This window comes from Aythya ferina (genome assembly GCF_964211825.1).
Source record: "Aythya ferina genome assembly, chromosome: 5".
In the NCBI taxonomy this organism is placed as follows: domain Eukaryota; kingdom Metazoa; phylum Chordata; class Aves; order Anseriformes; family Anatidae; genus Aythya; species Aythya ferina.
In genome coordinates this window covers 43,826,813-43,849,766 of record NC_140301.1, presented here as the reverse complement: position 1 = coordinate 43,849,766, position 22,954 = coordinate 43,826,813, and the positions used below count along the sequence as shown (strand labels likewise).

At 52.5% G+C, this 22,954-nt stretch overlaps 1 protein-coding gene and 1 long non-coding RNA gene across 2 annotated transcripts in view; one reads left to right on the top strand and one right to left on the bottom strand.

Annotated features, from left to right (window-relative positions):
- The first annotated feature begins 439 nt into the window (after positions 1–439).
- On the top strand, positions 440–14,856 carry IGF2 (insulin like growth factor 2). The gene is made up of 4 exons (XM_084520282.1): positions 440–991; positions 6,659–6,821; positions 12,932–13,098; positions 13,839–14,856. Exons 1-4 carry the CDS (start codon positions 890–892, stop codon positions 14,079–14,081), a joined length of 675 nt encoding a protein of 224 aa, XP_084376408.1. The 5' UTR covers positions 440–889; the 3' UTR covers positions 14,082–14,856.
- Positions 14,857–18,131: 3,275 nt separating this feature from the next.
- LOC311437395 overlaps positions 18,132–22,954 on the bottom strand; it is a 152,017-nt gene continuing 147,194 nt past the window's right edge. Inside the window, exon 5 of the long non-coding RNA XR_014693436.1 lies at positions 18,132–21,134. This is a non-coding gene — a long non-coding RNA (uncharacterized lncRNA). The remainder of the gene's footprint in view (positions 21,135–22,954) is intronic.

The window sequence follows — 22,954 nt, the reverse complement described above, 5'->3', positions numbered from 1 at the left end:
GGCTGGAGCTGCAAATCCTGCTGCTCCCTCTGCTCCCCCCTCCCACCCCGGGAATTTCGGCTCTCTGGAGGGCAGGAGGGGCGCGCAGGGGGTGCCCCAGCACCTCGGGCAGGGGCTGGCGGCGCAGGCCCCCATCTCCTCCCTTCACCTGCGGGGGGAGGCAGAGGATGCGCGCAGCCCCCGGATCCCCCCAGGCCGGGGGCCGGCCGGGGTGGGCTAAAGCCCCCTCCCGGGCGGGGAAAGCCTGCGGCTGGAACTTCCCGTCGCTCCCCGAGCTGGACTTCGCAGGGTTACGAAGAAGGGAGGGAGAAAGAGGGAGGGATCGCTCTGCAACATTATTGGCTGCGTGGCCGGGCTGGTGTTCGCTGGGGAAGTCAGAGCATGCCCATTGGGGGGGTATAAAAGGGGGGCAGCCGGAGCGCCTTGCCTGTCTCCTCGCTCGTGGGGCAGCCAGCCGGGAGCAGCGGGCAGCCAGGCAGCCGGCCCCTCCGCCCCGGCCAGGGGGACGCAGTCAGTAAACACCACCACAACAAAAAGTGAGAGCCACCCAAGGGGCAGCCAAAGCAGAAGGAGAGAAAGAGGAGGAGGAAAAAAAGGCAAAAAAAAAAAGGGGGGGGGAACAAGGAGAAAAAATAACAAAAGAAAAAAAGGAAAAAGAAAAGGAAAAAAAAAAAAAGAAAAGGAAAAAAAGGAAAAAATAGAGAGGAGAAGGAAGGAAAGCGCTCGCTCGCTCTCTAGAATAACAAAATACCTAATCGTAACAAAATAACATCCTCCAGACAAATTCAAGCAGGGACTTGACATACCAAAAAGGCAAAGCGAGGAGAGCAAGCCAGGGCGCGGGGAAGGCGAGCCAAAGCCGCGATCGCTGCCAGGGCCGGACAGCAGCATGGCAAGCGCCGGGGCACACACGGATGAGCGCTGCCGGCAGCCTGCCTTCCTCCCCGGCCCGCCGCCGCCAGAAGTTGAGAGTAGCAGCGGCAGCGCCAAGGTAAGCGCCGCTCCGAGCCGTGCCACGCCGCGCCCAGCCGTGCCACGCCGCGCGATGCTTGTGCCGCGGGATGCTTGTGCCGCGCCGCGCCGAGCCGAGCCGAGCCGAGCCGTGCCGGCTCCGCTGCTCGCCCTCCCCACGCGTGTCACTAGAGGGACCCCGAGAGCCGGCCCAGCCCGGGCTGCCCGCGGCCAACTTGCGGGCTGTGCGCTGCGGGGGGTGCGGTGCGGTGCGGGGACCCCCCGGGCACCCCCAAGGTACCCGCGCGCCTTGTGGCGATGGGCGTTTTTCCGCCCGTTTTTTTTTTTTTTTTAATTAATTATTTATTTTTTATTTGCTTTAAAAAATACGTTGTTATTATTTTTGCGTGGGTGGGGGGCGCGCAGCGCTGCCCGCATCCCCCTGCGAGGCTCCTGCGCGCCCCTTGCGCGGGGCGTGCGCGGAGAGGACGCGGAGAGGGCGGGGGGGGGGGGGAGCGGCGTGGAGGGGGCGTGGGGCGGTCCCGGGTGGGCTGGGGGGGCCGGGGGCAGCACGGCGCGTGTGCGGGCAGCCGCGATCGTGCGTGGGCCGGGCTGGCCCCGGCGGCGGGGCCGGGGCTATGCGAGGTCACGGCGGCCCCTGGCTGCCCGGCGCGCTGCGCTCCGCGCCCGGGCTTTGGGAGCGGGGACCCGGCGGGGAGCAGCGTGGAGCTGCTGGGCTCTCATCCGAAAAAACACCGCGGCGCGTTGGGTCCCGGAGGGATAAAAATACAGAGAGGGAAAAACAAGAGAGTGAAGCCAAAATGGAGTGAGAGTTAATGGTTGGCACCGAGCCTTCGACTTTGTGTGATATTTTTTTTTTTTTTGCTTCCTTCCCAATTGCTTTTCCCTACAGTAATTGTTTTAAGAGAGCAACTTGGAAGGGTTTTAGCACTCTGTTGAGCAGTGGGGAATTGGGGCACATGAGGAAACTCAGACTTAGCGTAACTGTACCAGCAGATGTGGCTGCCTTGCCTCCAGCCAGCGGTGCTTCAGCAGTGCTTCTGGCACGCCGGGGCTCACGCCGGCACCGTGGGGCCACCCTGTGTGAAAATCAGGTTGGTGGGGGACGTTTCAAGCAGATACCTCAGGAAAAGGTCTGCTTTAACCCTCAGGTTGAGGCTTCCTATGTGAAGCCTGCAGTTTTCGTCCCAATGCCAGGGTGTGCTTGGGAGGGCCCGGTTTTCTTTGTTTTTATTTATTGTCAGGTTGTGTGTGTGTGGCTTCTTTCACTTAGCAGGGTTCAGCGCGTTGGGTTTATTCCTCCTCCTGGCTTGATTTACAGTGGAGTTGAGGAGCCTGGGTCGTGGGTTCTGTAGGGGTGACTTTGTGCTAAGGACATCTGGAGGAATAAAACTGACTGACACTCCCGATTTGAGCTCCGCTGAACTGTTTTGGACCCAACTTGACAATTTCGGTGGGGGTGAGCGGGTCAGAGCTGTAAATCTTGCTCCACGTTGTCGACACCCACACGAGTTCACTCAGCCTTTCAAAGGGGCTATCCCAGCTCCTGTGAAAATTCATTAAGGGATAAAAGATTTGACACCGCAGGTCCCCTCCCACCGCCGCATGAAACCGGAGAGCCAAAATGCGTCTGCGTGTGTGTCCCGGCGCTGCTCCTGACAGGTGATCCTTTTTGCAGCCTGCCTGCAGGGCTGCTGCTTTGACCAAGCAACCCAGAGGTGTCGGTGCGTGTCTCGCCATTGATTCCTACACGCTTTGGAGCGATCCCTACTTGCCTCAAGGAGCAAAGCACTTCTGTACGTCTTTTCTTTTTTTAAATAAAGCAAACACAGCAGGTGAGGTCTTATTTTTAGAGGGACGGAGGAGCTGGTGCTCTTCCAGAATTGCATACGAGCACTGGAAGTGGCCCACCCTCTCCCGCTCGTGTCCTGGGACTGACCTCTCAGCTCCGTTTTCGGGCTGGCTTTGCTTTTTGAGGCTGCTGTGTCCAAGGGGGTGAAGAGATGCAAAAGGAGGGGGTCAGGGGACACCAGGGGAGGAAATCTCCACTGGGGCTGCAGCCTGGCATCGGCAGGGTTAACACGGCTCTGCCAAGACATAAAGCAAGCTGAATGTGTTGTGGGAATATCACTTGTCAGTAAACTCCAGTCACCACAATTTCTGATTTAACAGCTTAACTTGCTGTTAACTTTCCCTGCTACGCTCCAGGTTTCGGCCGTGGAGGCAGAAAGGCGAGAGGAACAATAAAGAAAGGAGTTAAGTGAGGCTACTAAATCGGATTTAAATCCCTTCCCTGGGTCCTGCCAGCTGTCTTTAGAAGAGTTAAGCAAGATTGCATTTCCTTTTTTTTTTTTTTTTTTTTTTTTTTTTTTTTTTCTGCTGTAAATCAACCGTTTCTGGGCCGCCTACCAAAATTTGTGCAATACTCCCCGGTGGGGTGAGTAAATGGGACTGAATACCCCATTCACCTTTCCGAGCTTGGTTTTTCTGCAGCTCCGGGAGCCCTCGCTGCAGCGCCGCAGGGTGCGGGATGGGAGGGAGGAAAGGTGACCCCCGGCACGGGGCTGCTGATGGGGACGAGCGGCGAAGACAAAAAAGCGAGGGCTAAAAATAGAAGCGACACTGCCAACCTCAGCCATATAAGTGTCACGCGAGCCAGGTGCCAAGAATCAGAAGGGTTGTTTTTTTTTTTTATTGCTGTCAAGCCCGGTGATCGGAGCTGAGCAGCAAAACCCCTGGTCCCAGGTGGATTTTATCTGCCTCGATGGTCAAAAGTTTTGCAGTTTGAAACCTGCTTCCTCCAAGATGAGGATCCGATGTCACATCCTTTCTCCTTTAGACAAAAGTGGAGGCTCTTCTACAGCCAGGAGCCTCCAGGGATAAAGATTTGGGCAGGGAACATGTGGCCAGGGTGGCAGGAGGATGCAGGGTGCCCCCGACAGAGGTATGGCATGTGGCGGCTGCTCTCCATCGGGTACCACTGGGCACCCCCCCCCGCAACTCCTCCATCCAGGGCGGGATTTTGGCTGCCAAAGGCGCCTGCCAAGGGCTGTCTGTGCATCCCTCTCCACTCTCAGGAGGAATAACACAGCAATACACTTCGTCTCGCAGTCGTTGGCAACGTCTGTGTGCTCCCCATGCACATGGGTGCACTGATTTCGGGATGCAAGGGATGCCTTGGCTCCAGCCCCGGTGCTGGGACGTGGATGCTCTCCCTGTGAGCGGGTGCTGCTCGCTGCACGAGCACTGGGCATCTCCTGCAGCAGCAATACACCAATCTGCCTGCTTTTTCAGCAGGGTGATGGAGGCTGGGCTGCAAAAATGTAGATTTCCTCCCCACCCCCCCATCCCAGCACACAGCACTCATTTGGGCTGACAACTTTCTTGCCCTTTTAGACACTGCACTGCTCCACAAAGAGCGAGATTTGTAATTAATTTATTTATTTTTTTTTCTGTCCAAATCCAAATTTTGCAGACTGGGCCATCTGTCAATTCCCTCCTACGTTGTTCTGTTCATATTAAATTGTAATGAAGGCCAGACTGAAGGAGGAATTAGGTCAGACAGGAGGTTCAGTATCCGTTTTTTGGGAGATGTTGCCCAAGAGAGGCACCGTGGTTTGGTTGGCTCTGCACAAGCCTGGATGCAAGGGATGCCTGAGCCTTCCTCTGAGATTTGGCAGCCGGGCCTTTTTAGCACATTGTGGCCTCTTGGCCTCCGAATCCCCAGCAGCTGGACAGAAATCGCCTCTCCAGCTGATCATGCAGCAAATCCTTAAAAAATCCTCCAGGCAGCTTTGCGCGGGAGGGCGGCTCCGCTCCGCTGCAGACCTGCCTTCGGGCTTGCTCCCATCATGCTGGTGCTGGTCCAAGGGGACTTTCTCCATTGGTGTGCCACCACCAGTGACCTGGCTGTCACTGGGCTGCGGAGAGGTGCTCGGGGTTCCCCGAGTGCACGGAGCATCCTTCACGTAGCAGCCCCATGGCGAGGGAGCACCTCCACCCACCCAGGGCAGTTTTCTGGTCCCACATGTGCTGGTGTGGAGAAGGGAAGGAGAAGGAGCCTTGCATCTGCACAGGAGATGATTTTCTAATTTTTCCTTGTTTTCTGCCCTGGTTCAAACTGCACCCTGAGATGTTTGACCTCTCCCAATGCACGCGCCTGGGGGTGGCAGTCAGTATGACCAATTCAGGCCTGTTTTACAAGGATGAAACTCTGGTGGACATGGCATCTCTCCTAGTCCTTTAGGAAAACACTGTCACCACATTGTTCCTGTTACCTGTTGCATGAGGGAGGCTCTGAAGTACAAATGAAGGCTCTGAGGGCTTCAACGCACGATGCTGGGAAGGGATTAAGCCATGGTAACTGAAGCCACATGCAGTGTTGGGTACCCGATGATTGAACTGGGAGGGAAGAACTTACGGGGTTGTGCTGGGTTTCTTCAGAGGGGTGTCAGCATTTGGACCATCCTCATGGCTTTGGCCCACATGGCTTCAGGAGTGTTTCCCACTCAGTATTTTGGGCTTGGACTCCCTAAAAGAGCTTGTACCGGGAGGCAGGCAAGGCTTGCACCTGCAGCTCAGCTTTTGCAGTAGCCAGTGCTTTGCAAAAGAGAAGTAGTGCTTGTTTGTTTTTTTTTTTTTTTTTCTTTCTTTCTTTCCCTGCAGACCATATCAGATCTTCCCAACACCAAATAGTGCATCTATAGCACGATGCTGCTGCGCCTTAAGCAGCACAGGTGATGCTGTGGTGATGATCTCTGCTGCTTGGAAGAGCTCACAACTCGTGAGCACGGCAGCTTTCCAGCACTACTGGTGCACTGTGTCCGTAGAAATTGGTGATAAGGGTGGCTTTGTTGCTGGCAGGACCGTAGTGGGGCCCCTGGGGACCTGGGCTAATTTCCTAGCTGCGCTGCAGACTTCCCCTGTGACCTTGGGCGAGTCATTTAATCTATCCCGGGCTTCGGCTCCATCTCCGAGCATCCCACGGGGGTGAGGTAATATTCATTAACTGATATTATTCTCGAGTTGCTCAGATGCTATGGTGATGAAAGCTGGAGGTGAAACCCAGTGCCTCGGCTGAGTGTTAGCAGGGAGAGGGGTTGCTCTGCTGGAGATTTAGCACTCGCCCGTGGGGGCTGCTGTTTTGACACAATTCCCCCCTTCATTTTGAGCTGAGCTCTTGGCCACCACCGTTGCTTGTAGCCATGCAGCGATGCTCGTCGCTGAGGGACAACACAGGGATGTTGCATCACTCAGTGGGGCAACAGCATCCCTGTGCTGATACCCCTGTGGTCCCCAGCTGCGTCTCCCTGGGGACCGCTGTGCTCCCAAGGGATGTCTCTCTGGTCCCGGCCCTGCCGGGCAAACACGGATTGTGCAATCAGCCCCCTGATTGCCTTAGCAGTGCCTTTTGGATGCCTGGGGCGAAGGCCACTACTCCCCGGCAGAAGCCAGCTTTCCTCAAAAGCGGGAGGAAAGTTCATTCGCTCCGCCTTTGGGAAAGCGCGCGTTTGGGTAGGGCACGGAAAGCTTTCATCGAAAGCAAAAACAAGCCACCTCCTGGCAATCACTTGAATGATTTTCCATTTATAAGGGAAGAAAAATAGGTAATTGGGGGTGTGGTGGTGGTGGTGGTGAAAGAAGGGGAGTCTCTGGCACCACGCTAACACTGTGCCTCCATCCCCAGGTGCAGAGGATGTGCGCGGCCCGGCGGCTGCTGCTGCTGCTGCTGGCCTTCCTGGCCTACGCGTTGGATTCGGCCGCGGCGTACGGCACGGCGGAGACCCTCTGCGGCGGGGAGCTGGTGGACACGCTGCAGTTCGTCTGCGGGGACAGGGGCTTCTACTTCAGTAAGTGCCACGTACTCATGCGGGATGCTCGGTCCCTACACCGCGCGGTGCCGGGACATCCACGCCAGGTGCAGAATGTGCTGGGGGAGGTGGGGTGGGATGGAAAGGACGGGTTCTCCACCCTGCTGCTTTTCCTAATGGCATTATGCATGGCAAGGAGAGGAGTGAGACAAGCAACAAGCTCAGATGATGCTGAGCACTGTTTTAGGGGACTTGGTCCCATGGAGAAGCGGGGTGCTGAAGTCAGATATTGCCGGGGAGCAGCAATAGGTGGTTGGTTTGCTGTTGATGCAGGCAAGTCATCAAAGTAATGAAGGTTTCTGCTGAGCTTGGGCTCTGGGTTCTTTTAAAACCCAAGCAGGCTGTATCCACAGCTTCTGGTTGCTCCCCGAATACTCCTGGTGGCCTCCTGGCTACCCACCAATGACAGTGATGGCGCACCCTTTTCCAGCACAGCTAGTGCCAAAAAATGTGGTGTTGATGTCATCTGTAGAGTGCAGGGACTTTGAGGACAGTTGCCTGGAGCACGCTTTCCCTCGTGGTGTTTTGGGGGTCTGGACCATTCACATGGGCAGCACAAGAGCTCAGCTGGTGAGCGGGGAGGAGGAGGAGTAAGGCAGTAGCGTTGGATGCTCAGCGGTACGTGAGCAGGGGAGGGTGCCGTCAGCCTGACGATGGCATTATAGCGGCCCTGAGAGTGAAGACCCCATGTCCTGCAGCCTGCTGGGGACTGAACCCTGTAACAAACTACAGGAGAGATGTGAAGGCAAGCAGCAGGGAAAGGATGCACGTAGCAGCTACAAGGGGCACCGTGTGCTTGGCAGTCTTTGCCTCTGCTCTGGTTGGGGGAAAATGAATTAAAGCAATGTGCAAGGTCACTCTTGAGTAATGTGGCGAGTTGCTTTTTGGAACAGTGGTGCTGAGAGCCCCCCTCCCTCTCCTCCCAGTCTGGCTTTTGCAGGGAAAGGGGTGCTGCATGGTCAGGAGAAGATCCTGGGTGCTAGTGCCCAACCAGGCTGGGCTGAGCCTGGCTGAGGTCCACCCCATCCAGAGGCTGGGCAGGGGGCTGCCAGGTCCAGCTGCCACCAGGGCTCAGCCCGTGTGATGTCCTAAGGGTGGTGGCACTGCAGGTGGCTTTGCCACTAGCCAGTTCCCCTAGGAGATGGCTTTGGGCAGGTGGCGATGCTTTTTGGGACGCTGTTCCTTTCTCTCTGAGTTCAGCTGAGGGGTCTGCACCATAACTGCCCTTCCTCTCATCTCACCCTCCACATTTTCTCAAACCACTGAGCCCACACCAGAGCTCAGCTTGGGCAAGGGACACGGGCTTCTCCTTCCCATCTGTGGCAAGTTCCTCTCCTGCTCTCACACCTCTTCCTCTCTCTCCCTATACAGAGGAGCATCCGTCTCCCTCCCCGTGTTTCTCTTCCCTCCTCCCCCTCTCTGGGGATGAAATGGAATGGGGCTTTTGTTTTACAGACAAATTGACCTCCTTTCACCTCGAATAACCCGGCCTCCCAGTCCAAATAAAAACACTTTTGAAGGCAGACAAGTAGCTTTGTGCCAAATGGCCAGTCTGGTGCTTGCAAGAGGATTCTCACTCTTTTTTATTTTTATTTTTTACCTGTCCCCTCCCTTCTGGTTGAATATTTCTGGAGAGCTCAAGTGCTGAGGGATGAAGGGAACCCCACCAGTCCCATATTTTAACCTCTGCAGCCTCTGGCCAGTCAGCACTGAACACACATTTGGGTACCAGCTCTACTTGACGAGGGCATGGGCATTCCCAGTACACTTCTTTCTTCCCTCTAACTCTATCAGTTGATCCAGTAAAGAGAGCAATTCTTCTGCCTACATTAGTCTTCATTCCTAGATCCTCATGGCTAACACTGTTGGCCTGTGTAGGCTCTATAGGGCATGCTTATGTTGCATGATCATGGTTTATGTCCTGAAACTGGCTCTGGGATTGTCCTGAGCACTTCTCAGCCTGCTGTTGGTGTCAGAAGTACAGCCTGATGAGCAACCTGTGCTAACAGCATGGTTCATACGGGAGGTAGATGGCTTTGATGGCCTCATCCCACAGATATGGGTGACCCCACATGCTGGAAAGGGCTTGCTTCAAACAGGCGCCTGGTAATCTTGGGGAAAAAAAAAAAAAAAGAAATGGCATGAAAATCCACCAGTTTTTCTGCTGTGGTGGTGATTTTAGCTAAGGTGTGCCTTCCCTGCTCTGAGCTGCAGCAGTCTGCATCCAGCTCCAGCACATCAGCGGTGTTTCACACCCCTGGTGTCCCATGGTGGGGACATAGGCAGCCTGGACCCAGGAGGGTGCACCCCAAGGACCATGATGTCCGCCTGTCCATTGGCATGGAGAGGTGCCCCTGGAAGTATCGTGATGGCAGATGCTTGGGACTGAGGATGTTGAAGCTGCTTCCCAAATCCCCTAACTCGGGTACTTCATTGTCTTTATTTGGCATCCCACTACCAGGCTTTTACCATTTCCACTCCTTTTTTTTTTTTTTTTTGAGGGATGTAGCAAAAATCTGGAGATACATTGCTTTACTTGATCTGCTTGTGAAAGGGACAACACTTTGCATGGCGCACCCTTGGGGACGAGTGCCACTGGTCCCATGGCAAGCACTTGGCATATTCCTGGTGCACCTGGGACCTGCAGCAGTGATGCCACCAAGAGCTGGGGCTGCAAAGGAGCAGCTCCAATGGGGGCTGGAGCCTGCAGCTGCAGCCACTGCCTTGCTCTCCTCTTTCTGCTGCGATCCCCTTCCATGACTGAAGGCTTTTGGGGCCAGCACGCAGGTGTCAGCAAGGTGATGCCATCCCACAGCACGGCCTCAAGGAGGGAAAAAAAAAATTATAAAAAAAGAGAGGAAAAATAGAAAAAGGTCAAGAGGAAGCCCTGGTGGTGAATTTGCTGTCATGCACCGCCGGCGGGGAGGGGAGAAGGGGCTGCGGGGGGAGAAGCGTCTGACTTCTCTGTAAACAACAGCTCCTGTTTCCTCCTTTCCAACAGCTGATAAGAATTTAGCTCTTTGCGGCCGCTTGTGCTGACGGGGCACATTCTTGTGCGCCGCTGCTCCTGTGAATAATACTAGGAAAAAGCAGGGGGGAAAACGCGGTGCCGGGGCTGGGGGAGGGCCAGGCTGGGGGCACTGGGACGGGGCTGGAGCTGCACAAAGGCCCCCTTGTTGCTCCCGACATTCCTGCGTCAGGGGCGCGGGGACTGTTTGCACCCAAAGTCCCCTTCCACTCGGCTTGCCGCCTGATGGACCGGAGGAGAGGGGAGCCGAGGGTGGGGAGGCGCCTCGGTGCAGTGATGCCGGGGAAGGGACCCTCCTGTCCCCACCCCGGGTGCCATCACCTCTGAGCTGCAGGTACGCGGCTACCGCCCCCGCGCAGTCCCGGGAATGCCATCAGGATGCTTGGCAATCCCTGTCGGGATGGCCAGCAATTGCCGTCGGGATAGCACAATGCCACCCGGCACCAGCCCGCAGAGGCTTTTGGTGGAGCACGGGTTGGGGAAAAAGGGAGAATGGCCATTTTTCAAGTCCCCCGAGAAGGCTGGGAGGTAGCACGTTTCCTTGGGAGAAGGTGGCAATCGTTGAAATGGGAAGTGGAAGGGGAGTGTGGGAGGAGAAGTGCTTCACCTCCTGCTTTGCTATGTACCTGGCTTTGGTGGTGACGTTAAAGTGAGATGCCACCGATGGGTGAACGCCAGGAAAATCAACCTTTAGTCCATGCGTAAATCATGGTTCGGAACAAACCCTTTTCCTAATCCAGGTCAGCGGCCATATCACTGTTAACTAGAAATTTCCTGGCATCTTTTCCCCTGGTTGTTATCTCCAGGTGCTTTCTGGGGCTAAATCCCAGCTTGTTGTTTGCCAGCTTTTGTTGTTCTTGTTGTTTTCCCTGCAGCAGCACTCCCCTAGAGGATGGGGATGGCATTTGGTGCTGTGGGCATGGACAATTATGTAATGGGAGATCTGCCCCCCCAGCCCCTCGCCGCAATGCTGGCGGCAAGCAAGGGAAACAGCACGTAGGGACTTTATGCAACACATGAAGGGCAGTGCTTGAGGGCTGGGGATGTGTCCATAAGGTGGGCAAAGCAAGGGGCATGGATAGCTGAGGGCTGTCTCTCCCAAAAAGTACCCTTTATGGTGGGGTGGTTGCATGGGTTTAGATGCTTTGGTCCATATGTATATGTGCTTAAATATATATTGCATATATATATTGTGTATACATACAAAGAATATATGCATGTGGCCCTCTTCTCCATTGGGTATCACCACCTGGATTGCCTGCACCAAGGTCACTTATACGGCAGCAGGCAACCAACTCATCCACCTGCCTATACAAGGAGGGCTCAATCCAGCATACTTGTGGCCACGAGCATTTTAAAGACAGAAAAACAAACCCCTGGCAGTGCTCCCTTCACTGAGCCTTGGCTGAGACTGAGCTATCCTTCTCACCTTCCCATATAGCTGGCTAAGGGTCATCTCTGAATTTTTCCCAGAGAAAAAGAAAAAAAAATAAATAGGAGGGGGGTGATGCAAGGGGGAAGAATGTGGAAAATGAAGCGTTTGAGCTGCCTCCCGAAGGCGGGCTGCATGTTATGAGTCAGCTGTCCCATCGCGGTGCACCCGATGCCGTGCTTGCTCTCATGACCTCAGAGCACGGTGGTGATGCTCCAGCGTTGAGCAAAGGGCTCACTGCAAACGGGGCGAGTTTGACAGCTAGCAGGTGCTGTGCTGCCAGGGGCTTTGCTATTGCAGGGTGTGTGTTGAGGTTGGGTCACGGCATTTTGCATGCCAGCGTTGTGCACGCAGCACTGCACTGCACAACCGTGCCTGCATTGTGTATTTGGGGTTGCTTTGCACGTGCGGGGCTGCATTGGATATGCATGGCTGCATTGCAACGTGGAGGGCTGCATTGCACATGCAGAAAGCTGCTGGGCTTTGCATGTTGTCCTGGGGCACTTTGGGTGGGCACACAGGTGCAGTACCGCTTGGGGAAATCAGCCAGGGCCGTAAGATCTAAACAGGATAAATATTTGAGCTCCTGCTTCATCTGGAGCGTGTGGGGGGGACCATGGGTCATGCATGGGGCCAAAGCAGCGTCTCCCCAGCTGGATCCCATCTGCAAACCTCACGAGTACTGCTCTGCCTGTGTGGGCTGTGCTCCCCTCTACCTGAGCCCCTCACCTTGGCACTCTGTACATGAAAACACAGAGAAAACCCTCTAGTTTGGGGCCACTATACATTTAGGAAGTTGCAATTCCTGAGCAAATTTGTTTTGTGTCTGAAATCCAGATTTGCCTCTCTCTTCTATTTCAAGAGGGGGAGGCACAAAGCAAAACCGGTGTGAGCCTTCTCCCCGGAGTGGTTTGGCTGTAATTAAACACCGGAGTGAGATGCTCTCAGTTGTTGCCGTGCTGGACACTGGCGTTCGCATCCTTCTGCTGGGAGAAATGGGAGAGGAACCGTTATTAAAAGATTAAGTTTAATAGCTATTCTTGGCGTGCCGTTGTGAGCCTGTATTCTTTCTGCAGCTGTCTCCGAGCTGTCCCATCTGGTAAAATTTAGCCGCGTTGGTTCGCTTCACCTGCCCGAGCGTCAACACGGCAGAGGGAGGCTGGCAGCCACAGCGCCGCGCTGCTTCTTTCTAATAAAATGAGCTTGCCAGGATCAACATCGCAGACGTTCGTGGTAATCGGTGCGGCGTCTGCATCCGGACTGCCGTCCGCGCCGAGCTCGCTAAGGAGCAATAGGAAGGGAATAAATTACAGCAATAGAAAGTGCCCTTAATTAGCATCGTGTGCACACGGGGAGCCCCGTCGGCATTGAGAGCATTTGTCTGGGGAAGGCTTCATGTGAAACTCAGGCGTTTTGTAGGCACGCGTTGAAGGGAGATGAGTGTTTTAGGGGAAATGCTGCTGGTTTGGAAGCATGTGTGCAGCAACTGTGGGGTGATGAAGCTGGTGGATGTGCTGGTGGGGGTCACCAGTCTGGTCACAGCTGGAGGGATGCCTCCAAGGCGGAGGTTAGCGGGTGACAACGTCTGGTCTGTATTGACGGCTAATGCTGAGGCCTCTGCCCTTGCAGGTAGGCCAGTGGGACGAAATAACAGGAGGATCAACCGCGGCATCGTGGAGGAGTGCTGCTTTCGGAGCTGCGACCTGGCTCTGCTGGAAACCTACTGTGCCAAGTCCGTCAAGTCTGAGCGCGACCTCTCCGCCACCTCCCTCGTGGGCCTCCCGGCACTCAACAAGGTAGGGATGGCCCCGCGTTTGGCAGCTCTCTAAAACAAGAAGGAGAGGAAAAGATAGGAAGGCCTTGGAGGGGAGAGGACAATTGCTGGCTCTAAGATCCACTGCTTCTGCAGCCAAGGCAGCGTGCAGAGCCTTGAAGAGTTTATGGCCATGGGGGAGTCAAATAAGTTACAGAAAAAAAACTTTTAATCACAGGTTGGTTTGTGTTGGAAGGGAACCCTGAGGAACATATAGTCCAGCCCCCCAGCCATGGGCAGGGACATCTTTCACTAGATCACACTGCCCAAAGCCCCATGCAACCCAGCTTTGAACACCTCCAGGGATGGGGCATCCACAGCTTCTCTGGGCAACCTGTGCCAGTGCCTCACCACCCTTGTTGTGAAGAAATTCTTCCTTATATCCAATCTTTTCTGGTCTGAAACAATTGCCCCTTCTGTCCCCACACGCCCTGCTAAAATCTTTCTCCAGATTCAATATATATTGACAGGCTGCAGCAAGGAGCCCCTAGAGCCCTCTCCAGGCTGAACAGCCCCAATGCTCTCAGTCTTTCCTCACAGGAGAGGTTCTCCAGCCCCTGATCATTCTCACGGCCCTCCTCCAGACCTACTCTAGCAGGCCCTAGTCCGTCTTGTGCTGTGAGCCCCAGAAAACGAGTAATGTGAGGTGGGGCAGACAGAGCTCCTGGGCAGGGTCGGCCGTGTTCCTCACACTGACGCTGACGTTGCTCTTCCCCTCTACAGGAGAGCTTCCAGAAGCCCTCACACGCCAAGTACTCCAAGTACGATGTGTGGCAGAAGAAGAGCTCCCAGCGGCTGCAGCGGGAGGTGCCCGGCATCCTGCGTGCCCGCCGGTACCGGTGGCAGGCCGAGGGGCTGCAAGCGGCTGAAGAAGCCAGGGCGCTGCATCGCCCCCTCATCTCCTTGCCGAGCCAGCGGCCCCCAGCGCCGCGAGCATCCCCCGAAGCCACCGGCCCCCAGGAATGAACCATGACTGGCCGGCTCCATTTGTGATCTCCCGGGGAGAGACTGGCGAGACCCGGCCCCCCCCAAGCCCCTCCGTCCCCGAGCCGAGGAGCGGGGCGGCGGGGCGCCATCACGCCGCTCCGGCCCCAACCAAACAACTGACACAAGCAAGGAGGGGATGGCGGCGGCGGCGGTGGCCGTGCGCGGCGTCCTCCTTTCGGGGTTGGGGGGAGGGTTGTTTCGTTTCCCAGGCCTGTCTCGTTTCCCCCGCGCACCCAGTATTTTTCAAGCCTTGTACTTGCAAAGGGACAGTTGGGCACTTGAACTTTTTTTGCTGCCGGGCACTGCGTGACATCCCCGGTGCCAACACCAGAAGACAAAAGAAAGAGCAAGAGGGAAAAAGGATATGAAGTTAACTTTTTTTTTATTTTTTATTTTTTCTCAAGAAGAGGAGTCCATTCCGTGTCTTTCTTGACAATAAAGTGAAAAACAAAAACAAATGGGGAGAAATGTTGAGGGATATAACTTTTTTGCCTCATTCCCACCCCACTTTTTTTTTTTTCCTTTTATTTTGATTTTGTTGGTAACTTTTTGTAATTTTTATAACTTTCTTTTGCACCTTTAAAAAGAAAACGTAACTGAGACGAAGTTCCGAGGAGACCCATCTGCATTTTTTGTGTGTGTGCTTAATTACAAGATTCCAAATCGACTTGCACCTTTTTGAAATCATCGCTGACGGGAGAAAGAGAGGAAGAGGAGAGAGAGAGAGAGAGAAAGAGAGAGAAGAAAAAGGAAAGGGGAGAAAAAAAAAAGAAAAAAGTGAGCTGATGCTCACTTTAAATGGAGGAGGCGTCTGCATTGCACATTTGCCACGGATTTAGTTGATTTATATATATAATATATTATATAACTTTTTTGGCAAAAAAGCACTATTTTTATGGGACATTTTGTGTAGTATCTGAAGAAGGATTGTAATGTTTAAAATGTGTTATGGTGCTAAAGTAAGTTGGAAGGGAAAAAACCCAGAAATAGCAAGGGAGGGTGGGGAGGGAAGGACAAGATAGCGAATACTGAACTTGAAATTTTAGCTTTTCGTTTTAGGAAAAGTGTGATAAATGTGTTTCTTTTCTCTTCTGAAATATAGCTTGGTCATGACCATATGAGCTAGTTGGCTGTCACTCATGTACACAGATGCACGCACACACAGAAATACATCTACACGCATCCTTTATTTTTTTTTTTTGTAGAAAACAAAACAAAACACAACACAACGATTTAGTCTAAAAGGGAACTGTTCTAGAGACTAACTGCTTTGAATGGCGAAGGTATTGCCAGGTTACAACTCCAGGCCCTGCTTCCGCGCGGAGCTCGGCTCCTCCATCCTCCCGACCCTGGCGGCTTGCTCGCACGAGCCGAGGCCCTGCCGAAGCACCAGCCCCACCATCTCCTTTTCCTCCTCTTGCCCTTTGCGTCCTTCTTGCAGAACACCCCTGCCATCCTCCTCTTGCCCCAACGAGCTGGGGCCATGGAGGATGGCAGCTGGGACTGATGGGGATCACCCCAATGCAGGGCAGGCGTCCCCCCCGGTGCGGTGACCTCCACCTGCCGGGTGGCTGGGATGGGTTGACGGGGGGGAGGAGAAGCAACTCTCTGGCTTTGAGGCTCAGGATTCGATGAGCAGATGGGTTGGAGAGGTGGGCAGAGGGCTGTAAAATAGGTTGGTTTTTAAAATAATATATATTATCTGTCTAGGAACCGTAAAGAGGGGGGAAACAATTACATCTCCCTGTGATATACTCTCACTTGCTAATAAAATGGGGACACTCTGTTAACCAGTTCTGTACTTGCTTTGTCTTATATATCCATACATTTAAAACATAAAAAAAAAAGACTACTTGAATTGTATTCTATCTCGTGGTTTTGAGGGGAGGGCTAGGGGGAGTCTTGAGAGGGGGAGGATTTTAATGTATAATCCTTTTGTTTGTTATTACCTTGCAATGTTGAGCCATGAAGCCTTTGTTTAAAAAAATGGCACTGCAATACACGACAAAGAAAATCCTTTATTTATTTTATTAAATATATATGGAAAAGAATGAAAATTGGTCCAAATTAAAGGGGGGGGGCAGGGTGGGGAAGGGAAGCGGGTGGGATGGGGAAGGCAGAATAAAAACAGAGCAATTGCAAATAATTGATTTTTTTTTCCTTTTCATGTGTCTTTTTTTAAAAGAAACCTAGTTTTTATTTTTTAAAAAGAGAAGTAAAAGCTTTCCTGGATGCTTTGTACCAAAAAAAGAAAAATGAAAAAAAAAAAAAAAAAGAAAATCTGTTAAGCAAATAAATATCCATCCAGAATACGGAGCCTGACTTTTTCCTTTATTTTGGTTTATTTTTGCTCTTGGGGTTGGAGTTGGGTGTGGAGAAGGCCACACCAAGCGACAAGGGACCTTCATCACAAGATGTTTCTAGATTCAGATTTCCTGTTTTCTCCGCTTTCTCAAGGCAAATATCACCTCTCAGTTTTTAGCTGTCCTGCTCAGCTGCTTTTCATCACTTAAAACCATCATGCACCAGTGCAAACAGAAGGTAAAATGCCATAATATCCACCTTGGTAGTAATTCCCACTGATGTAGAGCTATGTCTGGGCAAAGTAGTGCCAAGGCATCCTCCAAATCCTCAAATTCAGCCAGATGTCATGCCGTCTGTGCAGTCCCACAGACACAGCCAAAATCCCAGTCCTTTTGTGGGACCTGGCTGGATCCAAGCCCCCCCTCCCTCCCCCCCCCCCCCGCCTCCCCGCAGACAATTTGGGCTGGAAAAGCTTTACCACCTTGAAAACAGAGTCAAAGATTCAGGCACTTGAAAACGAGTATATTAAACCAGTAAGCCAAACAGCAGTTTTTTTCTCAGAAAGCTTTTGGATTTTTTATTTTATTTTTATGGTTAGTCAAGAAGGTTTTCGCACAGATGCAGGGCTGGCTGCTTCCTTTGGGCATTCAGAGATGATTTTAAAAAGAGGTGAAACCTCAGTGACATCTCTTGCCTGCTTCTTCCAGGGAGCAAAGCAAAGAGGCTGGGAGCACCGTAAGGATGCCGGTACAATTTCCAAGCACCACATTGATGTTGCTGGAAGTGGCCTCAGCTCTGAGCAAAGCACTCAAAGTCCTCTCTGTTGGGCAAAATAAATTATGGACTTTGGTGCTTGCATAGGTGTGCTGAGTTCTCTTCCTTCTAGGGTGCTGACATGCTTGACACCTTCTGTATCCCCACATTTGCAGTGGGATCATTGCATCGGTGGGACAAAAATGCAGAACCATGGTGGGGCTTAGGTAACGAGGCCAGGGATGCTGGCAAGAGAAGCATGAGCACATTGTGCCCCTGCACAGGAGAAAGTGGCTCATTTTTACCTTTCCTCTCGACCTCATCCTGCCATGGGACCAGAGCAGAATGGTGATTTGGGGGCCATTTGTTGGATAACCATGAAGTTGTTCAAAATGTGCCCTCTTTGGCTCAGTGAGGAGCTGACTGGCTTGCAAGGAGAGATCCAAGCAGCCACAGGGAGCTCTGAGCCTTATCCTGGACAGCAAGGACCCTTGAGATTGGGTGAGATGGGACCTTCGCTTCAGCTCAAGTTCCTCCTGTTGCTATTGTGGGTCAGCAGATAAATCACAGGCACAGCTTGGAAATCCCTGGGGAGGAACAGCTTGGTGTGGGTCCGGACACCCAGCGAACCTCCATGTCTATCCCAGCTGGTCCAGCAACCTCCTGCTCTGCTGGCACATGAGAAGACGAGGGGCAAAGGAAAACCCCAGCAGAAAAGTCTGAAATGTTGTTGAGTGCCCCAGGGAGGACTGGGAAAGTCACCCTCTTGGTTTCAGGGTTAGCAGGTAGCTCTGCAGGAGGCAACACTTCACAGGGCATTTTTCCAGTGGGATACGTGGTGAGATAAGGGGAAAGAGGGAGTGTGTAGCTTGCTGTAGCGAAGTGGTCACAGCCTTTGCAAGGTGCATAAATCACTGTCTTGGCTTTATCTGAATATGAGTAGATACAGGGAGAAAAAAACAAACACACACATACAAAACACCAACCAACACATACTGTTTATTGTTATTGTTTCAATCCAGAAGCAGCTGAGCTGTTTGCCTAGCATTCAATGAGTAGTACTAGTACCATCGGGACAGACTCAGCCTCCAAGCTGCTTTCTTCACCTCCATATCCCCTAAAAATTTCATCCATTTCACTCTTTGGCTCTCAAAAGCTCATTGTTTGTTTGTTTTTTTTTTGGTGATGTACCTAGCTGCACTAAATGAAGGAAAGAACTGTGTTTGTTTGTTTGAAATAGTTTTCTTGTATGTTACTATTCACTGATGTTTTATATGGCTGTGGGGAAGCCTGGGCAAGGCATTGATGCATCACGAATTATTTCACTTGTCTGCACTCAGCAATAGGCAAGGCTCAGGCTGCCTGAATTCTGCACCTATTGTACTTCCCACTTGTAATGCATTATCAATAAAGCAAATCAGTTACAATAAGATACTGGCACCTGGTATCTTTTTCTCCCTCTTGCCTTGTTTCTGTGCTCCCAGGTGTGCTCACTCTGAGGAATGCACTTGCTCATTAAGATCAGGTCAGCCTTTGCAGGGAGCCCTGTGAGAGCCTTTTTCCCTGCCTTGTATCTGCCAAGAGCAAACCTCTCCTGGGTTTCAGAGCCTTGTGTTTCCCCAGGCACGGTGAGGACCTCTGGGTGGCAAACTCAAACCCAGCTTTGCTTTCTTTGAGCACTGCTCATTGACCCTGCTAAAGAAGCTCACAGATTTCTTTGACATTTCAGCTTATTGTCCATGAACACAAAGTTTTTGTTTTTCTGGAAACATAAACCAATAAGAGAGCAAATTATTTCCTGTTTCAGGGGAGGAACAAAGTGGGATGGTAGAACTGGCAAGAAGGCATGAACTCAGTGGCCATATTTTTGGCTTGTCACGGTTTGGTCTATGAAGCAGCTACTCAGCCTGCAAGAATGAAGCGAGGGAAGCAGATTCACAGTGAGGCATGCCTGGAAACATACCCGTCTCCTTAAGCAGACCCAGAAACCATGATGCACAATGTATGTACATTTTGGGTACACTTGTCTTAAGCTCCATGACAGGAGCATAGGCACCTGTGGGGGTACACCCCAGCTTCTAAGCCAGAGTATCTCCCCATCATCCCTCCCTAAATATTTCTGGAATAGGAATTTTTGACACTCGATTATCCCGTCCCAAGCCAGAAGGGCACACTGATAATGGCAATCTTTGTTTTCTTCACAGCTGGGGCAGAGCCGCAAAGGGAGGGAGGCGATTAGGAGAATATTAAGACTTCATCTTCCAAGACGTTGTTGCTTCTGTTCCTCCTCCCTCTCCCCTCCGTTCCCCATGCTTAGCAGAGAAAGCGGCAGGAGTATTATTTCTCAAGGCCTACAATGACGTCAATACACGGGGTATTTATTTATGAAATTGAATCTAACAGTGGGGGAGAGAGGAGCAGAGGAAGATGGACGCGCAGGGCCAGCAGCTGCCAAGTTATAACAGAGCTGCAGCCTCCCAGTATTTTCCTATCCTCTTTCTGGGGGAGGGATGAGGTGCCCACAGCTCTGGAGGCCCAGGAAAAGCAAGGGGAAAAAAACAAAACAATAAAAAAAAACAAACCAGGAAAGGCCGACTTAGCAGGAAAGGTGCAGTAAGAGGATGGCCTAAAGGAGGTAAATAGCCCCCTTCTGGTGCTGGTGTATTCTGCTTTAGTCCTTCCCCAGGGAGGGCAGTGCTTCAGGCACTGGCCTCCAGGCAGGCCCTGACCAGGTTTGAGCAACCCTTTCCTCTCAACTTGTTTGATCTTTACAGAGGAAAATCAGGGAGGGTTGAAATGCTGGCCCAAGAGCTATATTCTCCTTTTGATGCCCCTTCTTCATTCACTATTTCAGGCCTAGGCAGCAAAAACCTCAATGAGCATCAGGAGAAGATGCCTTTGGGCATCTCCTTTGCACAGGTGGAAGCTTGGCCAACAGGGCCCAGGTTTTGGTTTCCTCGGTGTGGTTCATCCCAAAAAGAGGGGAAGAGGCAGACTCAATGCCATCCTCTGCATGCAGGTGGTCCCTTGCTGGCTTTGGAAGAAACGCTCACAGATAGAAGTAGGGGAGGATGGCTTTTGCCTTTCCCAGCAGCATAGACTAGGGTTGGGAAATGAGGAGAGGGAAAGGCAAGCACACAAATACAAGCATGGAAATCAAAATGTGCTAAAGGAGCACCGCAGATCTCCAGGTCTGTTGTCAAAGCCCTGGGTTTCCTGGAATTCCCCTCCCGACTTCCTATAGCCACGCATGGGGAGGAGGCGATGCCCTGGCAAGCTGCCCCCTGCGAAGGCTTTGCTCAGCTCTGCTGCTGCTTGCCGTGCCCTTGCAGATGGCATCAAGGTGTCAGCCAGTCCAGAGCTTATTGTTTATCCAAAATAAGGCAAGACGGACATGTTCTGGGGATCTGTTTACAAGTCAGGCTATCTCCAGTTATATAATGACACAAGCCTCGCTGCCAGCAAATTGTTGCTGCGAGCCGGGAAAGACAATTAGATCGCCTCTCCGGGCGGCGAGCGCGGACAATGCAGGCTTTGTGCCACCCGGCCACCAGCCCCGGCATCCGCGGCATGTCTTCGGAGGAAGAGGTGGCCACGGGGAGGTGGCGCGGGAGGGCTCGGGGGCGCCAGGGCCGGAGCCGGTCTGCGAACGCCTTCCTGTCCGGGCGGCGAGGGGCTGACGGTAAATCGGTCGTCACGACGCGGGGCGAAAGCAGCTCTGACCCCTCGGCTGCAAAATGGGATGGGGAAGTTTTCGGTGTCCGGCTTCCTGTGCTTCCTCCTGGTGTGCTGATGGGTTTGGGCACTTGCTGAGGCTCCTGGCGCTGCTTGCGGAGTCAGTGGAAAAAATGTGGTAGCTGGAGATGGGAAATACCAAAGCCGCTCAGAAATGCACTCACTTACAAGGGAAAGGTGGTTTCCGGGTGAACTTGTATTCCTGTCATCCGTGGACATTCAGGACTGCTGCAATGAAACCTGCAAGGAATGATAGCTGAGATAGTTTCTGACCTCTCAGAAATGGGCCACAACTCGTTTCTAGCAGAGGTCTGGACACGGCCCTGGGCAACCTGACATCGTCAACAGCCTTAGATTAATTCAGTGAAATTGCTCATTGCATCAAGAAGAAGCTAGGGAAAGAAAAACACTCATAAGAGAACACTGTCTGCATGATAAATAAAGGTACATGTAGCTACATTTGCAGGGAAGTGCCAATAAACATGACTAAATCCTTGTGCTTCGAGGAGCTGAGGGCTGGTGGCCTGGGGGCAGAGGACACTTCTGCTGGCAGCTTGCTAGGACCTGTGCTGAGCCCTTTCACTCCATCCTCTGCAGTGCTGCCCACTGGCTTCATGGGAAGCAGAGTGTTTAATTAAATATGCTCCTGCTCTGAACCATTTGGGAGGTTCCTGATCTCCTGGACAAATGTAGATTGATTTTCTGCTGAGAGCATAGTCACCCTGGCTGCAAAAGCTATGTGTGAAACCATGCTGCAGGTAACTAGATGCATCGTCTGTTTGCAGAGCTTGCTCGGGGCTAATGAAGCACACCTGATGTGCGTGCCCATTGCACAGTTTCTTGGACCTGTTTCTTGGACCTCCAGTCCATCCATGTGGCAGGCAGAAGTTACCGATCGCAGTGGCAACCAACAACCTGCCTGAGACACAATGCTCGTCTCGGCTCAGCCCAGAGAAATAGTTCCTTCTGGAAGTGAGTCATGTTTCTTCGTCTTTCGAGCCACTTCAAGCAATTTATCTTGCAGACTTTCTGGCTACATTTATATAAAATGCATCCTTCCTTTCTTTCTATTCCTGGTTGCATGCATGGGGTTATTTTAGATGGTCTGTGCAGAGGTCACAGTGACACTGACACAGCACGGTGAGCATGCCAGGCTTTTGGTAGGTGCTCTGCAAGACTTAGGCAGGTGGCAGCTCCTGGTTTCCCTGGGTACTTGCAACGGATTTACATGTCAGCACAACAAGAAATCAGGCTAAGCTGCTGCTTGCTGCCAGAAACTCCATGAGTTAGCCTACAAAGAGCAGGTTGTAGACATGAATAACCTCACAAGACCTCTGGAAGTGAAGGGAGTATGGGTTACTGGCAAAGTTAGGGAGGTGTAAGGGAGGATGGGAAAGCGAAGAGGCTTCCAGGAATGGCGTGTGCACGAGTACGGCATGGTTAGGAACTGTTCCTCCCTGAGCTCTGAGTGCAGGCTATTATTTATATCCCCATAGCTCTGCCAAGGCTCGATGCCTGGAGCGTTGGAGCTGGAACTCCAGCTCTGAGCAAGCTGGAGGCTTTCATTCATGCCTACGAGATGCAATGAGACCCTTCGGATTCTGAGGGCAAGCAAGGCCAAGCACAAAAATAGTGCAAGGCCTTCACAAGATCCACCTTATGGCTTGGTTTCCATGCCAAGTAACACAGGTATCTTCAGGGTGGAGAAGAAATGACTGGGAGGTGGATGAGAGGCCTGTGAGCAGCGTGGGAGCAGGGATGGGACAGCCTTTGCAGTCTCGTCCTGTGCAAGAACAGGCAGAGCTACCTGAAGCCAGCTACCTGAGAAACCAACAAAGGGAGATGGCTCTCCATGCACCAGGTAGCAGGTCTGGGGACCTTCTTACCAAAGGGTGTTGTGGATAGAAGTTTACATGGATTCAAGGAGAGTTCACGGAAAAGGAATCCACTGAGAGTTACTAAATACATAGAAACCATATCTGGCTCAGGAAGTTCCTGAGCTGAAAATAGTTGGAGGCTGGGGAAGTATTGTATATGTTTGCCCTTGTTCTTACTTCTCC